Source organism: Apiospora phragmitis (genome assembly GCF_038363925.1).
Source record: "Apiospora phragmitis strain CBS 135458 chromosome Unknown utg000010l:1.0-9815664.0:1.0-9183399.0, whole genome shotgun sequence".
In the NCBI taxonomy this organism is placed as follows: Eukaryota; Fungi; Ascomycota; class Sordariomycetes; order Amphisphaeriales; family Apiosporaceae; genus Apiospora; species Apiospora phragmitis.
The window spans coordinates 5,943,024-5,960,512 of NW_027117409.1; the positions used below are offsets into that span (position 1 = coordinate 5,943,024).

General features: G+C 52.6%; 7 protein-coding genes across 7 annotated transcripts; 4 read left to right on the forward strand and 3 right to left on the reverse strand.

Annotated features, from left to right (window-relative positions):
- Positions 1-419: 419 nt before the first annotated feature.
- On the forward strand, positions 420-1,873 carry PG994_011562 (uncharacterized protein; the record flags this gene model as incomplete). The annotated part of the gene is made up of 4 exons (XM_066862971.1): positions 420-702; positions 772-1,267; positions 1,330-1,635; positions 1,711-1,873. 4 exons carry the CDS (start codon positions 420-422, stop codon positions 1,871-1,873), a joined length of 1,248 nt encoding a protein of 415 aa, XP_066712081.1.
- A 361-nt stretch (positions 1,874-2,234) lies between these two features.
- On the reverse strand, positions 2,235-2,828 carry PG994_011563 (uncharacterized protein; the record flags this gene model as incomplete). Its single annotated transcript, XM_066862972.1, has 1 exon — positions 2,235-2,828. The coding sequence occupies one exon, from the start codon at positions 2,826-2,828 to the stop codon at positions 2,235-2,237; it is 594 nt and encodes a 197-aa protein (XP_066712082.1).
- Positions 2,829-4,557: 1,729 nt separating this feature from the next.
- Positions 4,558-5,182, forward strand: PG994_011564 (uncharacterized protein; the record flags this gene model as incomplete). The annotated part of the gene is made up of 2 exons (XM_066862973.1): positions 4,558-4,720; positions 4,815-5,182. The coding sequence occupies 2 exons, from the start codon at positions 4,558-4,560 to the stop codon at positions 5,180-5,182; spliced, it is 531 nt and encodes a 176-aa protein (XP_066712083.1).
- A 2,154-nt stretch (positions 5,183-7,336) lies between these two features.
- PG994_011565 (uncharacterized protein) lies at positions 7,337-9,296 on the forward strand (the record flags this gene model as incomplete). Its single annotated transcript, XM_066862974.1, has 5 exons — positions 7,337-7,537; positions 7,603-7,715; positions 7,778-7,960; positions 8,019-8,343; positions 8,433-9,296. 5 exons carry the CDS (start codon positions 7,337-7,339, stop codon positions 9,294-9,296), a joined length of 1,686 nt encoding a protein of 561 aa, XP_066712084.1.
- Positions 9,297-10,529: 1,233 nt separating this feature from the next.
- PG994_011566 (C2H2 transcription factor) lies at positions 10,530-12,545 on the reverse strand (the record flags this gene model as incomplete). Its single annotated transcript, XM_066862975.1, has 4 exons — positions 10,530-11,145; positions 11,213-11,443; positions 11,507-12,274; positions 12,415-12,545. 4 exons carry the CDS (start codon positions 12,543-12,545, stop codon positions 10,530-10,532), a joined length of 1,746 nt encoding a protein of 581 aa, XP_066712085.1.
- Positions 12,546-13,999: 1,454 nt separating this feature from the next.
- PG994_011567 (uncharacterized protein) lies at positions 14,000-14,606 on the forward strand (the record flags this gene model as incomplete). Its single annotated transcript, XM_066862976.1, has 2 exons — positions 14,000-14,256; positions 14,309-14,606. The coding sequence occupies 2 exons, from the start codon at positions 14,000-14,002 to the stop codon at positions 14,604-14,606; spliced, it is 555 nt and encodes a 184-aa protein (XP_066712086.1).
- Positions 14,607-15,311: 705 nt separating this feature from the next.
- On the reverse strand, positions 15,312-17,311 carry PG994_011568 (uncharacterized protein; the record flags this gene model as incomplete). The annotated part of the gene is made up of 6 exons (XM_066862977.1): positions 15,312-16,047; positions 16,102-16,223; positions 16,282-16,507; positions 16,560-16,617; positions 16,684-16,892; positions 17,241-17,311. The coding sequence occupies 6 exons, from the start codon at positions 17,309-17,311 to the stop codon at positions 15,312-15,314; spliced, it is 1,422 nt and encodes a 473-aa protein (XP_066712087.1).
- Positions 17,312-17,489: the final 178 nt, after the last annotated feature.

A 17,489-nucleotide genomic window follows, 5' to 3' on the forward strand; every position in this document is an offset into this window, starting at 1 on the left:
CCTGCCATTTCATGGAGAGGGCTCGTTTCCATTTCCATTGATACCGTATGCCTCTCCTGTCAAGGGATCCGGTGATAAGTCGTCTGATAAGGAGCATCGTTACGAGGAAACGGATTTTGTGTCTAGTCGTACGGAGGTGTTGCTGCTAATTTAGGTTCAATGGGCGATTCCTGTCAGGTATTGCCTCATTGATAAAGACCAGTAGCTGGTCCCAATCGGCGCCTCTGCCTCTGTGGACAGGTGACTTGCATTGGGAGGGGGAACGCAAGAGGTACTGAGGATGACGCAATTGGAGACGACAATTGCTCATCTCCTATATCCTATGTGCAAGGCAAACCGCGACTTGGAAATTAAAATTACATAAACTCTTTAAGTTTCGAGAATGAAGTAAAGTGGCTGTTTGTCTCATTGATCACACCATGTCCACCACCACGACCGTGACTGACACTACACCTGCCGCGCCAGCTCCGCCCGGCCAGCCAGACATCGCGTATGCACCGGATTACCAGAAATGGCAAGCACGGGCAGCACGGCGCCTGGGTTCCGAGGCTCTACCCAAGACGGCTCCCGAGGGCTTCCCCAGCAGGCTCTCGGGAGATCTTGTGTGGGAGGGAGAAAAGCTGGCCGAAACGTATAACTGGACTTACGTGCTGAACGAGGACCAACTGGTGGAGATCGACCGGGCCGTCCAGCACTTCAAATGTTTGACTCCCCTTACAACATGTCATATAAGATAAGGTGTATTATCAACTGATGACAAGTCGCGCTCAGCCCTGAATCTGTCGTTGGGCCACCTCTCGCCCGAGACATTCCCCCTCCCCGCCCTCCACGCCCAGCTGCGGCGCCTGTCCCGCGAGCTGCACACCGGCCACGGCTTCTTCGTGCTCCGGGGCCTGCGCGTCGACGACTACGCGCGCGAGGAGAACGCCGCCATCTACGCGGGCGTCTCGTCGCACACCGCGGCGCAGCGGGGGCGCCAGGACCACAAGTTCGACGGCCGGCCCGCCGACGTCGTCCTGACCCACATCAAGGACCTCCAGGTCGACCAGATCGCCGCGGGCGGTAGCGCCATCGGCAGCCCGGCTTACACGACGGACAAGCAGGTCTTCCACACGGACTCGGGCGACATCGTCTCGCTGTTCGCGCTCGAGACGGCGGCGGCGGGCGGCGCCAGCAAGCTGGCCAGCACGTGGCGCGTCTATAACGAGACTGCGCGCACTCGGCCCGATCTGATTCATGTGCTGTGGCAGAACTGGGACTACGAAGTGTGAGTCTTTGCCCCCTACCCTTCTCGATGAAACCGTTTTCTGACACGTGAATACGCTTTAGTTTCGAGAAGGCAGATAAGCAGTGGACGGAGAGGCCACTGATGTTCTATTCGGAAGCGACGGACTCTCGTCCCGAGCGCATTGCCCTCCAGTACGCCCGCCGTACTTCGTCGGGTTCGGGGCTCTGCCACGCAGCCCCGACATCCCGCCTATCAGCGAGGCGCAGGCCGAGGCGCTGGACACCCTGCACTTCCTCGGGGGCAAGTTTTGTGTTAAACACGGATTTCCAGAAGGGCGATATGCAGTATGTCAACAACCTGGCAGTGTTCCATGCCCGAGATGGTTTCACCGATAGCCCCGAAAAGAAGTGAGTAGTAACGCCCGCCAACCGTGGCCCCCCCTTTTTACAGTTGTGAGGCATACGCTGACTGACATATTGCAGGCGCCACCTTCTCCGGCTCTGGCTCCGCGACCCGGAGAATGCATGGGAAACCCCAGAGGCTTTGAGGCCCAGATGGACACAGCTGTACGATGATATTACCCCGGGGAGCCAGGTCTTTCCTCTTGAGCCCTATATCCGCAGCGCCAGTAACAAGAGTCGGTGAAAATGATCCCAACTGAGCTGGGCTCTCTGCATTCGTCACTTGGAGGAGATGAACCCTAAGAGCATAGTCTTTTGAAGTAGGAGCGAGCCATGCAAACCATTCCCGCAGATTTAGCTTGATAGATATGTACATTCTTGCCTATCTGATCTTTCTTATATATGAGGCAAGAGTGACTCACGGGATGAGTGAACATTTGTTGAGTATATCAGGTGACTTAAGTGGTCACTTCGCTTTTAGATAAAACACACGTACTTAATCAACCCAAATACAAAATCTCCCTGGGCTTCGAAGCATGCGACACCAATCCGTTAACCAATCCGACAAAGAAGTCCCAGGTCCAACAAAAAAAAAACCAAACCACCTACGCATCCTCGGGGATGCCGAGCTTCTTGATGATCTCACGTGCCTCAGGGCCAAAGTCGAAGGGCTGGCCGCCGATGAGGGCGCGGGCCTTTGGATCCGTCTGGTTTTCGACGATGATCTTATGCGCCATGAAGCCACGGGTCCAGACGTCCGTGGTCATGCCCTGGGCCTGGGCCTCGGGAAACTTGGGGAAGGGGACTTCGGCCTCGTCGTCCTCGTTGTCGCCGCCCTTCTTGTCCCACATGGCCTTGCTCTCCGGACCCCACTCCCAGGTCCAGGCGTAGTTAGGGTCGGCGTAGGCCCAGGGGTTGCCGAGGGCGCGGCAGTGGCGCGTGGCCCCCTGCGGCAGGAAGGGCAGCACGTACTTGACGTACGTCTTCTCGACGAAGTCGGTCACGAAGAACAGGCCCGGGGGCGTGCCCGCGGCCGGCTTGAAAATCTCCGCCGTCGGGGTCCCGTCGAACCGCCACGCCGGGTTGTTGTAGAGGGCCCGGAGCAGGGCCGCGTAGTCGCAGCCTAGCTCGTAGGCCTCGGCCGGGGTGGGGTGGGTGATGGGCTTGGACGAGGCGGTGTTCCTTGCCGTTGACGACATTTTGCGGATTGGGTTAGGAAATAGAGAAGGCTTTGAATTGATATGCTTAGGACCTGTAACTCTAAATAGGATATATGATCTTTTATCGTAGACTTGTTTGATTGAGATTGAGGATGATGAGGGGAAGGATAGGCACCTGGTTAATTGCTTTTGCTTTTATGGGACCGATAGCAATGTTGATCCCATCATCCCAGCTTTTGACATCACAACTGCTCTGCGAGCCGGAAACCTGCTGAGTTCGGCTGTACAACGTATCAGGTAAATACGAAGGCCCCCCTGTCCGGTATTGAAATACCGTTTGGTAGCGGCGATACAGGTGGCGGTACGCCCGCGAAGAGGGATACCCTCCTCACTGTATATCGTGACCCCACACGCCGAGCGAAACTAACTTTACTACCTGGCAAGAGAGCTTTTAGTGGCTACGATTATCGTTCAGGGAAGTCGATACTTCCGTACTGCATGGAACCATCCCAGAGACCTTGGGCCGTACTGGTAGATCGTTGCCGCTACAAGGTTCACCAACACCGACTGTTACTGCGTAACAGAACAAATAACACAACATCTACCTATTCGACTAGTGGTCCACCACGTCGGGTCCGTATATCTCTGTTTGGGGTGGTTGTTGTTAGCTTTTTCTTACTATACTCACCGATCCATCTACCATGCCAACATATGAAGTAGGCGACTTACTTTTGTCGTCTCTGCCATCCTCGTTGTTTGTCAAGCGTAATCGTCGTACCCAACCGAGTGCCTGAGAGAGGAGGCTTCTTCACACTTACCCACTTGGGAGACTACAGGAATTTGGCTGGTCCCCATCCCAAGTCAATAACCGGTTTAATCATATGTTATCTTCATGGTCTTATGGTCTTGTGGTTTAGTGGTATAATTCTCGCTTAGGGCACATCCTGAGCATCATGCGAGAGGTCCCGGGGTAAGTGACAAATCCCTACATGATGTGTGACGAATGACGACTAACAATGCGCAGTTCGATCCCCGGCAAGACCCCAATATACATCTATATATATGTTTTTCTTTTTCCTTTTTCTCCTCGGTATTTCTTCCTTCTTTTTGCTTTTGACTACCCCTCCTGATCCCTTGCTCGTGGATGGAAGATCCGTTTTTGAGAGAAAGAAGCAACATCAAGCCTGGGTTTACGAAGTCTGGCTGCATGCAAGTAGCTGTACTGAATTAGCATGCAAGGGAAATACGGCGTATGCTACGTAACGTTCTCATCTACGGCATTCTTGGCTCTATAGCTTAACGAGCTGTGCTAAAGTTGATACGTGCTTACTATACGGTGTCGCTTCATCCGTGGGGCTCTTGATAGAGCGAATGCACGATGCTATTTTTGGGGGTCAATATCGAGATGCATATGCTAGAGATGCGGCTATATATGGTGTCGTGGGCTAGCTGTATTAGCCAAAAAGAAGCCACCACTCGGAACGAGCCGCCATCTGTAAACCCCTCGATCAGCATGCAGCTGCAAGAGAATAGCGGCCTGCACCCTGAGCAGACTTGGATGCCCGTAAGCAGAGATCGTGCCTGGCCTAGTCAATAGGGCTTACTAGAGACTGCAGATCGTAACTATCGTCATGCTGAGTATAAGTACGAGATCATATTCTGCCTTGTATCACCATGGAGTTGACGCATCCCATTCACATCCAACAGAGCCCTCATATCGTTTTGCAGACTCTCGAGATTATTTCCCCACCCCGTTGGCACAGTAAACATGCTTCTCCCGGTGGTATTGGCGCTCGCAGCATCCTGCACGGCTCTGTCCATCCTCCAAGAGGGTACCAAAGCGAGACAAGCATTTCTCATCCCCTACGTCTACAGCTTCTCGCCCAGTGGACGACCGGGTGCCGGCAACTCGCCATATTGCCAACTTACATGTGAGAGAGAGCCCTAGCACGAGACCCCTATGCTGCCCCTCCCCCTCCTATTCCTACGATTCGAGAGCTGACCATGGTACACTGGCGCAAAAAGTCAATGTGACCGACGCGGCCACCAACGACGATACCCAATGCAAGGTTCAGTATGGACCCTGCGCGTGGAGCGGCGAGCGGCCGCCCGAAATGCCCAAGCCGGATGCGCCCAAGCCGGCGAAGTGCCAGAACGAAGATTTCAAGTTCTGGTTCAGCAAATTTGACTCGATGCGGAACTTTAGTCTGGAGATCACCCACACCTACCATGATAAAGACACGAGATCGGATGTCGTGCATACAGGCGATAGCGGGTGGATCAACCACGATCTCTCCTCGGATAGAGGCTACTCTTACACCTGTGGGGGTAGTGGTGTGTGCAGCATGGGCTTTCGTAACAACACGGATCCTCTGGTGGCCACTTTTAAATAAAAATGGCAGGGGACTTCGTCGATAGGGAGTAGTTCAAGATGGCTGGTGGAAGTACTATCCGAAGGTGAAGACCGCCAGGAGTGTCCAAGCCTCAGAGGTGGAGGCAGAGGAGATAGTTTTATCAAGATCAAAGTTGTTCGGTCTTCATGATATCTGCATCTACTCCAACTTGTTGACGCCCACTGTGACGGTCCGGGAGAGATATGCGAGGCTCACACCCTGATACCCTCCCCGACCACATGAGGGTTGAGGGGCGATTACGGAGGAATGGAGCCTGGTAATCCAGCAGCATATCATGGCCCTCTTTTTTATCGGCTGTCGGCTTTTGACAGCGCCCTCGTGTGGCCCACTCCAATGATCAAGCAAGGGGTTCTGGGCGTTGTGAGCATATTTCAAGATGGATGGCTTTAAGAGCGTGGTCTCCAGTTATGTTTGCTCCGTTCCTCAGTTCCCCGGATGTAACCTTCTGTTTCACGGCTCGGAGGTTTGCAGTTGTCGTTGGACCTCACCCCTCGATTTGTATCACCCCTCGATTTGTGACCCCTAGACCCGTACAATGCGTGGGCTGGCAGAAACGACGGGGCGGGGCACGCAGAGCGAGACCCTGGTTGCACATCAATCAGAGACAGTGATAAAAAAAGAGGTGCTATGACGTCCTGGGCGAATCCTACCTCACGGACACTCACAGACGTCAGCTCACCTGACAGCAGGTGTTTGCCCTGAATTTAACCTTACATACTTTATGTAGGCACATACCAGGGTTTGCAGTAGCCAGGGGGTTGGCTCGATGTCAGTGCCGTGCAAATCCCCAGCAGTGGTTCGAGACCGTCGTCACTACCCGCCGGTTGTGTGTTTCTCTGTCACCCACCCCAGCTCCGAGCACCCTGTAGATTCCATAGTTTCAACTGATGCCGGTTGTCGCCGCTGTCCGTTGGGAGGGCAAACCTGACCTGGGTATGACCATCAAGGTGCAAGGTCGAGAAAGAAGGCTGGCTGGAAGGCCTCCTATATGTACACATTATCACGAGTAGCCCGCAGTGGGGGCCAGAGTGGCAGTGCTGGCAGTGCTCATGCATCCGTGCGCCGCCACGACCGATAGCCTAAGGACTGGGCTGATGAGATGTTGCCTGACACTTCTTTTTGCTCCTACAGTAGCGTTTGCGAAAGTCAATGCCTTGAGTTCCACGTTGTGAAGAAGAGGTTGAAACACGGCCCCACCATGGCTTGCCTGGGTACGAGGCAGGGATATGTCATTGCTCAGTAGCCAATCGCAACCAGACGGCTGGGCCAAGGCTGCGGCCATCACACCCCGACACCCACGAGCAGAAGTAGAGTAAAAAAAAGATGATACACCCTAAATTTAGGGATAATAAGAACATCAAGATCTAAGTAGTATAACGGCACCAAATCTCACTTTAAAAAATAAACTAGAATAATGTATGATACTTTATTCATTTCTAAATAATTCTATTATTTTTTCTTATTTTTCTTCATGCCCTATACGTGCAAGAGCGCTGTTTGAACAAATAGCTGCTCGGGCGCTGTATGGTAGCGTTGTGTGGGGAGTATCATCTGTCTTTTACTCTACTTCTGCCACGAGATGGGAAAACATCCTCTGAACCATATCACTTTCTAGGGGTTCTAGGCTCGTGGAATCTCCCCCACAGCCACACATACCCGTCGCCGGCCAAAGAACAGACCCCTACCTAGTTCGTTACACTGAGCAATCAGGGTGTTGCAGTGATGACTACATCAGATTGTTTTGAAACTTGTGAGCCGCCTGCCGGCCCATGAGGCACGATGGACGATGGACGATGGGCAATGATATACTTATACGGTCCGGCTGCAGTACCATGTTTGGTACCGCCCTTTCTTGTCGATCTAAGAGTCAAGGTTGCCCATCTGTTCCGCTTGCAAACTCATCATCAACCCGATCCAATATATAACCATCCAATACTTAAACCTTACAGCCAACCACCAACTGCGGGCTCTATAACCTGCAGGGCAAACAACGATCTTGCAAACCTTGCTGATCCTTCTTTCATGCGGCCATCTGCATCTGCAGCTTGTCATCTACACCCGTCACATAGAGAAGTTTATTGTGGCTGCTCCATGGGGCTCTCGTCCGCGTGAAACCAATACTGCTTGCTCAGCATGATCATACCTCCTCCTTCTGTCATCGCGAGCTGGCCCAAACCGAACTATGTCAACCCGGAGTCACAAGGGCCCGCCGGTGCTGGCGTCGGCAGCACACTTATAGTACTCGTCACGGTCGTACTACTGCTGCGCCTATATACTCGCCAGTGGATTTCCAAGGGATTCGGTCTTGATGATATCCTCATTATCTGCGCATATGTACGAAAACTCTCCCTATATTTTGGAGACCCTGCATGTAGAGTTTGCTAACTTCTGTTTTACAGGTTCCTGCATTGGCATTCATGGTCATCGGGCTCGTTGCTGAGCGGAAGCTGGGATGGGGAAGGCATGTGTGGGATGTTCCTCCAGGGAACACCACCACATCGCTCAAGACTAGGTACGCACCGCATTCTACGGACGGAATCGCCTGCGTGTAACTCTTGCTAACCTTAAGAGCAGTCTCGCGACCTTGATACTCTTTGACGCAACGACAAGTCTGACGAAGCTGTCTATGCTGGCCATGCTGTACAAGCTAAGCACCGCCTCGACAGACAAGAAAATGAATGTTGTCATCCTGGGACTGTCGGCCCTAATCAGCTTGAACGCGTTTATATTCTTGATGGTCGAACTCTTTCAGTGCAGGTAGGTTCAAAGTCGGCATGCCTGGTCTACGTCATCTAGAATACTAACCCCTTTGAAGGACGATATCAGACTACTGGACACCGTCGGCTGGTCGCCAGGATTGTATCGACGAGTCAGCACACCTGGAGGCCGCCGGCATCATCAACACGACAAGCGACTTCATACTGGTGTTCCTACCGATCCGGACGGTGATGGGCTTGAAGCTCCCGAGGAAGCAGCGAATCATTGTTCTCGGTCTTTTCAGTGCCGGCTTCTTGGCTTGTATCGCGGGTGTAGTCCGAGTTTACTTCACCGCTATCTCGACCAACGACCTCAACTTCGACCGGACTTGGAACTCGTGGGCAACTTGGATAGCGAGCACAGTCGAGCTTGGTCTGGGAATTGTAAGTAGCCCCTGAGAAATCAAGACTGGCCTGTGAATTGAATCCCCCCCAAGAAACATAAGTACTGACCTCGAACTTACCATCTGAAGATCTGCGCCTCCGTCCCAGCCATCAAACCCTTTTTTGTCTACTATCTGCCCTTCATGATCGAAACCACCCGACAACGTCCACACAGACAGACAGCATCGGTCGGCAACGAAGAACCAGAATCCCAGGTTTCCACTTCGCGGTGGTCGTACGACGACAAGGCCTCGCCATTACCCGCTCGACTACTTCCTGCGCTCGTCAAGCAGCACAGGCGGGGTGCGTCCCTCCAGGAGGTCAAAAGTGAGCCCGAGCCCGAGCCCGAGGACGAGCTTCGACTGCTTCCTACATTCAACAATAACAGCAACAAGCAGCAGCAGCACAAGCGCAGTACATCTCTCCAGGACAATCTTTCACCCCCCGCAGTCCAGCTGCTTTCGACGTTTGTGCACAAGCGCGGCGCGTCTCTCCAAAGCCCCCCTTCTTCTTCTTCTTTTGCTCCAACAACCCACGTTCGCCCGCTGTCGGCGGCAGTCGGACACAAGCGCGGCGCATCCGTGGACGTCAATAAGCCCCTGCCTAGCATTCGACGCAGCCAGGCACCCGCCGATAGGCACATCGATCATCCCACCGCATGCATAGGCATTCCGGTCTCGCCCCGCCCATTTGCCTGCAGTCGGACGAGAGAAGCCATCATGCCTGCCCCTCTCACGCTCCGACGAAACAATAATGTTCGCCCAAACACCACAGCGGCGGGCAACGTCCCCCAAAATCCCACGGTGCCAGACACGCCGTCCCAACAGCAGCGGGGTGGCATCCGCTTCAGTGGAGAGGAGACGCGTCTCAGTACAGGGCCGCGCGGCGATCGGACCACGGTGGTGATAATGTTTAAGGGGGACGAGGAGCCACCACAGGTTCCGCCAATCTGAACCACCAGCCGTGAATAGATGGCTCGCTGCAACGTGTTATTCTTCTTCAAATTTAAGTTTATACTCACTTTATAGAGACTTATCTTGTTTTCTCTTTGTCTGTTTATCAGGGCCATGGCAATTTATATCCAAGGCGGAGTTTCTGTGGGAGGAGGAGCCATCCTGTTAGAATTATCAAAGCGTATAACGAATGACGACAATAAACAAAACATGAACCATATTGGTGTGACGAAACGAACCAGTGAGATGAGTGTTAAAACAGTTAAACTTGGGGTTAAATCTCGTGATCGTTAAGTTGAAGCAGACGCGACCAGCGGACGCTAAGTACTGTGTGGTCCTACCCGTGGGATCGAGGCAGAGGGGCAGATAATATCTCATAGAATACGAAAGGACACAGGCGGTGTCGAAGCCGTAGTGTGCCGAGTAAGTCGGCCAAGTAAGGATACGATACGATAGTTGAACGAGATTTTTCTTTCTTTTTCTTTCTTTTTCTTTCTCAAACAATGCCTCCCTCTATTGCTGCTTTTTTCTTCCTCTTTTCTTTCTCTTTTCCCTTTGGGGATCTGTTCCCCGTTTCTTCCTCCTCAAACGATAAAAGAGCGTCGACAGTAATGATGACTGAGTTTCGTAATCCAAAACAAGTGTACAAAACAATAACCACCCAAACAATTGCAATCTGAAAGAACAGGCAGGAGAAAACGACTGGTAGGCTCCTCCAACGACAACCTCAAAACCTCAACATCGCAGCTCGAGCATAGATGCCAGCAGCAAGCCTCAAGCTCACATAGCTTGGCTAATCCCCTCCAAACCACGGTTGTGGTGTTCTGGCAAATCGCTCTTCCCCGGCGATGGTGCCTCGCTCATTCTATCCAACCGACTCCAGCGTTCATAAGCGCTGGCGTCCACGTCCTTGGCATGCCTTTTAGGCTCATCAGTTCCTGGGATGATTCCGTTCCTTGGCTTGGGAGATCGTGGCAGATGGCCTAATTCCATGGATTCTATTCCAGTCTGCGTATCCTAGCCTGGGCGGCAACATTGGCCTGGCCACTGTGGCTTACGCGCTATGGAGCATGCGGAAGTTTCGCAAGGCTCAATAATGAATTCAGAGGGAAATGTGCACTTGCAAACCCATGAGTGTCGTCAAATGAAACTTATATATCCACGCTGCTGCAACTGGGCGTAAGCTTATGTTCCAAAAGACTCGGAAGATGATCGTCTACTTACGTTGTTCATCTAGCCAGAGTGGTGGTATGCTCGTCGGTGGGACTCGCGAGACTTCTTAAGCTTGCGAGAAATCTTCTCCATGGAAGTGAAGTGCTCTCCAGCCTCGCCAGTTTGGTCCAGCAACTCAAAGGCCGCTGGGTTATCGTAACGCTGCAGGTACTCCTGGAGCGCAGAGCGGTGCTCATACCATTGCTCAATCAGAGGCTGCTCAGCTGCTCGGGCAGCAGCTGCTGCATCATCAGCGGCGGAGGTCTTGGAGACGGGCTTCCGGCCGTGGCTTGACAACTCCGTGGAATCCTTGCTCTTGCGCTTACGGCCCTTAGTCGAGTGGGCTGTTGATCCCCGACCGGAGGAAGAAGATGGGGCCCCAGAGCTCAGGGATTGTCCGTTGTCGTTGTGAACCCGTCTCATGTGGTCCCTCAAGTTCCAGTTGCGGGGGAATCCGCAGCCAGGAACAGCACGGTCGCATCCTTCGTAGGTGCAAAGGTAGGGCTTGTCTCCGTGGCCATGCATGGCGTGGGCCTCGCGCTCATGTCGAAGGAGACAGGCAGTAGAAGAGAAGCGGGCGTTCTCGCAAGAATCAATCTTGCATCGGTACGGCTTCAGGTGGGAATCCACGAATTTGCTAAAATTTGGGTTAGAGGCCAAACCAAACAGAATAGGGAGAAACATGAAAACCAGGGAAAACTTACTCATAGTTGCACTTGAGCTTCTCGGCCTTGTGGTTGCAGGATGAGTTGCCCTCCCAGGGGCAGTGGAAAAGTCCGTCGGCTTTGGGCATGGCGTTCTTGTACAAGGGATGGTCCCGGGCAGAAGACTCACCGTCGCCACTGGAACGACGAGTGAATGCGGGGGGCAAGAACGAATTGTCCATGAGGTCAGTGCCATAGGAATCCTCGGAGCCGATAAGTCCACGGTGAAGGCTGGTGTCCGAAACTGTTAGAAAACCACCTATTGCTTGATACATCATCCATTTCACAACATACCTTGGGGATTGTCCATCCATGATAGGCGAAGATGTGCCAGCTTGTGGCGATGTGCCGAGGGGGACATTGGCCCACGAGTCCTCAGGGACTGCGGGAGAAGACATTCGCGACTCCTCGCCGGGGCTGAACGAGGACGCCCACGAAGCAGTGGGTGAGTTACCCAGACTCGCTTCGAAGTCCAGTTGCATGTGTGTAGGATCCATGTGTTGCTGCGGCATTCCTGTGGCAATCACCTCCGGGGAATAGGGCAATCCGTCACTGGCCATCCCAACTCCCATAGGCAGAGAAGGATAGTACATCTGAGAGGTCACCGAGTGGGCATCCGAATCAAGCAGGTATGCTTCCATGTGCCCATTACCTAAAATGTCATAGCTTGACATGTGTGATCCATGTGACACGCCAGATAGGATAGTCGGGCGGTTCTTCTGCTGTGAAGCTGCCTTCAGCGTCCTGTGCTTGTGGCTGTGGCTGCCGGCAGAGCTGCGAGAGCTGATGCGACGCATGGGTTCCGAAACAACCGCGGGGGCTTCTTCAGCGGCAATCCATTTACTTGAGATGTCATCCACGACATCAATGTGATCCTGTCCATTTCCTCTGGGAGTAATGTGGCCGAAAGAGAAAGGGAAGTCCTCGGCATCTCCATGGAAGTTCTGTGTACCTTCTGCTGTTGTCGTGTCCCATACTGAACCGTTCAGGTCCGATGGTACTGTTTGAGAATAAAGAAAAGGTCCGCTGGCAAAGTTCCCATGGGAGAATGAGCTGTAGTCACTAGAGGGTTGGGTTAGTGTGTGCTGTTTCCCACTACCCATGGCAGAACTGTATACGCCAAACATGATACAAAAGAAAGATCAGCAGCTGGTGCAACTTTGTCCCTGTATTGGCAACGCGGTTAGTACATACATTCCTACGCACGAATGAGGGCCATGTTGCACAAACCAAGCTGTAATATAGCATCGCTGATGATCCGTACCACCAGCGATGCCGTGGTCCGTAATGGACAGTCCTCGAGAGTATTCCATGTGGGAGCAGGCTGCCCCATTTCGAAAACATGATTAAAAGAAAATCCATAGTCCGGCAAATAAATCCATGGGTGGTATAGTGTCCAGTGTAGAAAGAAAAACAGGAAGCAAAGCAAGTAGCATAACGCAATGGCCGAAATGAAGTCGATTGTGTCCATTCATGGTAAACCATGTCGCAACAGAAAATGTCGACAGCGTCAGGTATCGAAACTCATCCAGGCGGTAGCAGTTGATCCACGTCACGGCGACGTATGTGACGGGCTTGAGTCAAAGAGTGCATCCAGAGAACGATCCATGGCAGGTCAGTCGTTATCCTAAGGGAATCCTGTTGGTTCTCCGGTGGTGGGTAATTCGAAAAAGTCCTCTGGCGGGCAAAACAAAGGCCTGAAACATTGTCGGTGTCAAGAAACGCGATGACCTCTGGGCAGCGAGGAATCCTGATTGAAAATGAATCCGGTCACAAGTCCTGGTTCGAAAAGTATTTGGCAATTGCCATCCAGATGTAAAGTCCCCTTGGGTCGCATTCCAGGAAGATTTGTCCTTGTCCATTTGGGTCCATACAGAAAGAAAAAAATCCATGGGAACGTCAAGCTTCTATATTCTTGTCACATAAAACTGTCGTGGGCGATACTCACCGTAGAGACGACGAGGTCTCTGGTGTTTTGGTTTCTGTTTGATCCGCTGAGAAGACGAAGGCTTATCTTAACTCAGATATTGATGTATCCAGGGACTAATACGGTCCTGATCCGGGGCGATCCTGTGTGGCTTCCATGGTATCCTTTTCCGGGCAATTGTAGTAGTAATGTCCTTTGGGTTTGAAAATAGTCCTCGGTTGAAGCCAAGCACTTGCTGGCGGTCGATTGAACAGAATAGGAAAATACATGACTTCTCGCGCAACATGACTTGTGGTAAACATATCGTAGCCAACCCCGGTAATGAATAGAAAGCATTGCAATATACCTCGCGGGAGTGTGGACAGAGTCCATGTCTAGAGATGAGCCGTAACTAGGCATTCTCTCCTGGTGAGAAACAACAGTGGCAGTCATTTGAGGCCTGGCAGCAATCCTGTGGTATGTTCCTCGAGACTGGAATCCTTGTGGGATGCAGTAGAAGGGTCCTCTGAAGCGAGGAGCCGTGATCCTTGGGTAGCAGAGCTGTAGTTGACTAGGTGTCGCACAGTGATGATCCTGGAAGATACACTCAAGTGTTGAGGTGAGTTGGCTTGAGTGTAGGTAGTAGGAAGCTGTTGTGTAATTCTAGAAGTGGCGACAGTTGGGAGTTGATAAGAGGCTGACGGGGTGAATTGGATCGGCTTGGGCAGAAATGATCTTCAGGCTGAAAGAAGAAGTGGGAAAATTGTGGTGAGAAGGAAGGAAGTTGGGCATTCATCAGGTAACTGGGCATCGGGCGGGTTATATGGCACACGAAATTCATGGGCTGGGCAGAAACCGGGGGCCTGTCCTTGTTTGATGTGATGAGAACCCCGCTTCATTTCCCTGGTCGTGATGGACTCATTCGCTGGCGACGGCAGACCGCTGCTTGTCGACCAACACCCGCCAAGGCTCCTTCTCCTCACCATTGGCCCATCGTGTGGTCTTCAATTTGGCCGTCACACTGGTCGCATGCTTTAGAGCTCTGCGCTGGCCCTCGGTGCTGCACTTGCGATAGGCTCGCATGGCGCGACTTGTCAGACATTGCGTCCGACTGGCCGGCGGCCATGGTTGGCGAGAGGTGAGGAGGGTCTCATGAGGACTGGGGTGGAGCTGGGCAACGATGCCCCTAGCCTATCAAGCACGGAGCACCGCGCTCGCAATGTGACGAAGGACGACCGGCTGCAGATGAAGGATGCAGCGACAACGCACTGGCACCGACAGGCCAGGAAACCACGGGAAAACACTACACCCTCCATCGATCGCATCATTCCTCCCTTCGCTCATGGACAGCACAGCATCACTCACGAGCGTTGGCAATGTGATCGAGATACTGACCCTCGCTGGTGCAGGGCGTCCTTGACCATGATTACCGAGCCTGCAAGTGCCCAGCCACGCTGCGTTGCGTTGCGCGCTGTGAGCATTTATTAATTGCTTTTTGGACTGAAGCGTGTATGCCTGCAGGTGTTGTAGTAATCCAAGAAAGTGTCCAGGAAGTGTCCAAGGAAGTGGGTGGTGCCAAGTGGAGACCCCAAGGACGCAAGCGTCGGCAAGCGTAGCAGCGTAGAGTCGTCGCGGTCAGACCTTCCCTCCCGACGCCAAACGGGGAATCCGCAACCACCAGCCAAGCCTGCGTCGGCCACCTACACTGCCCTTGTCAAATGTCCATCCAAATCTCACCACCAGATGAAAACCAGAGCGGTGAAAAAGTTAAAGTCGACTAGGGACAGTAGTGAGTCACTGCAGATTTTTTCCGGTGGATTTCTTCCCCTCACGATCCCGAAACGCTGGAACATCTTGCAAGTTCTCCGTAGTAATCCCACTTTCGTATGACCAGACAACGAGCTGGAGGGGCTAAACTTCAGCCGCTCACGATACTTCCCTATTATATGCCAATGGTTATACTCGAGAACCGTAGATCATTCTTTGCCTGTAGTAGTATATTGAGCAAGTGGCTCTGGAGGTCCTAGGAGAACAGATGATTGGGTCTGCCATCATCTTTTCCTGCTTCTAAGGGTTGCCCTGTGAACCATCTTACTGCTCTAGCGCCATGAATTCAAAGGGCTCCAAAATCTTGTAGATGGAAATCATAATGATACGTTGATGGTAATGATTACAAGTATACCACTGGCTTGTTCACCAACCGACAAGCTGGGGGTCGATCGGGCTAAAGCCCATTACATCCTTAACGCCGCCACAAGACACGCCCGACCGACTCCTGTCCGCCCTCCGTGTCGCTTCCTGCCAGAGGGCCTTGATTTCGTCCTCACCGTCGAAGTCGTTCTGCCAGGCGAACAGCCTCAGCACCGACTTAGCCCCCTCCCATGTCTTGATGCCTAGCACCTGGTTTGCCAGAACAATCTTGGCCATATACACATCCTTCACCGCCTGCATCTGTTCACTCTCCAAGCTGGACACTACTCGGGCAACAGAGACAGCACAGGCGCCAAACATGACGGTCCAGAACCATAGTGGCTGCGAATACTGGCCCTTCTGCATCATCGCCTCGGTGCGGCACACGTCCGCGATCAGTTGTTCGATGAACCAGTTCAGGACAAAGGAGTCAACCCGCTCCTCACGAAGGATAATGTAGAGATAGAAGTAGCATGCGATGAAGCCGGACCTGCTACAGTCCACCGAGCGCAATGGTGCGATCGGCCCGTTATCGGTTGCTTCAGGATGAGGTGAACGCCGTCCTAGAATTTCCGACAAAGGCTCAGAAGTATCGTCTGCGCCACTCAGCGTAGCGATGCTGTATATGGGCCGCAGAGCGACTCGGAGTAGCGATATTATCATTGATTGGTGGATGTAGTCGGTCCTGCTGATATCAAGGATATCCCAGATTGGTCGGCTGGGTACACACCGGGCAGCCCTGCAATGTGTTAGTCAAGTCAAGCCGACAGGTGACGCTGCGTATCGAACGTACATCAGAATCATGCGCTGGAGAAGCCCCGTGGTTTGTGGCGCTCCAGATCGATCTCGCATCTCCTTTATTCTGGCGAGGCCCTGGAGATGTGATGCTACAGCGTCGATCGTGCCCAACGAGTTCTACGGACAGACAGTCAGTACCACACGCACGACAAGTCTTTGCCCGGGTAATGTTTACCTCTACTAGAGCAAGACTGGCCACCGCAGCAACGGTCCCATCGTTCACAGCCATCTCTGGGTCCGCTAATTGTTCTTTGACGAAACGCATAGCTTGGAGCTTGTGATATAAGTACGGTATCCTGAATTGTTCCCCGTCGCCGGTGGTCCAAGCCCACTGTAAGGTTGTCATGAGCAGGGCTCCATGAAGGAAGCCAGGATGTGAGAGAGCCCTATGAACACTAAAGCTGCATGTCAGTATAGTCAGAGGTGTTGGTCTTCGATTCGAAATGTACTCACACGAATGAGTTCTGGTCTCTTTGTACGGGCGTATTGTAATAAAACTTGGTATTCATGACTTAAGGCAAACCATGGTCAGTTTCACTTGAGCAGGCGTTATAGAGTTCCTTGGCGGGCTACTTACAAAGCTGGAATAAAGATCTCGACTTATACGGCATGTTGATGCCAGTGCCGGCGAAAGGATCTTTTGGGGTGGCATCGTTCAAACCAAGGTAACTCAGAGCATCCTCAGGCTCTTGCGATCCGTCATGGGAGCTGCCTCCGGTACAAGAAGGCGTAGAATTCTGATCCTCCGCATAGCCGCATTCACCACCGTGCCGTAGACAATATGTGCTGTGCCGCTGTTAGTAGGAGGGTCCATCAAGGGAGCAGGCGATGGAGTTCTAGGGTGCCGTGCCATCGGAACCGAGCACCGATGGATCGGGCCCTAGTTCTGCATCTATCGTATGCGTATTTGCGTATACGCATAGATGCATCACCGATTTCCAATAGACTGGAGTCTCGTATATATTGGACAACCTACCATAAAGGTTTTCTTTCGTCGCAACGAATATGCTTCTGTTTGCACACGAAACAACCTACAAAACGCGCGCGCGTTGTGTCGGTCGCCACAGCGGGCGCCTCGAGCAACGCGCGATTCCGTCAGCGCCCATATCAGAGGTGATTGCATGCAGACATTACTCACCATTCCGGGACCTCCTATGGAACTTGCGCTGCCTTTGCCGCTGTGAAGCCGTGCTCTGATCGTACATGGTGAGTAAGGTATCGGGAATCTCTTTTGCTAACCGTTTCGCCTTTGCTTATAAGACTGGAAAACTTCTACTTTGCCGATGCACTTGCTTCGAACTCCCCGCTTCCATTATATCTTGAACTGTTCCCTCAAGGCACCCGCATTTCTCTCAAGGGCATAATATGGGATGCATCGAACAG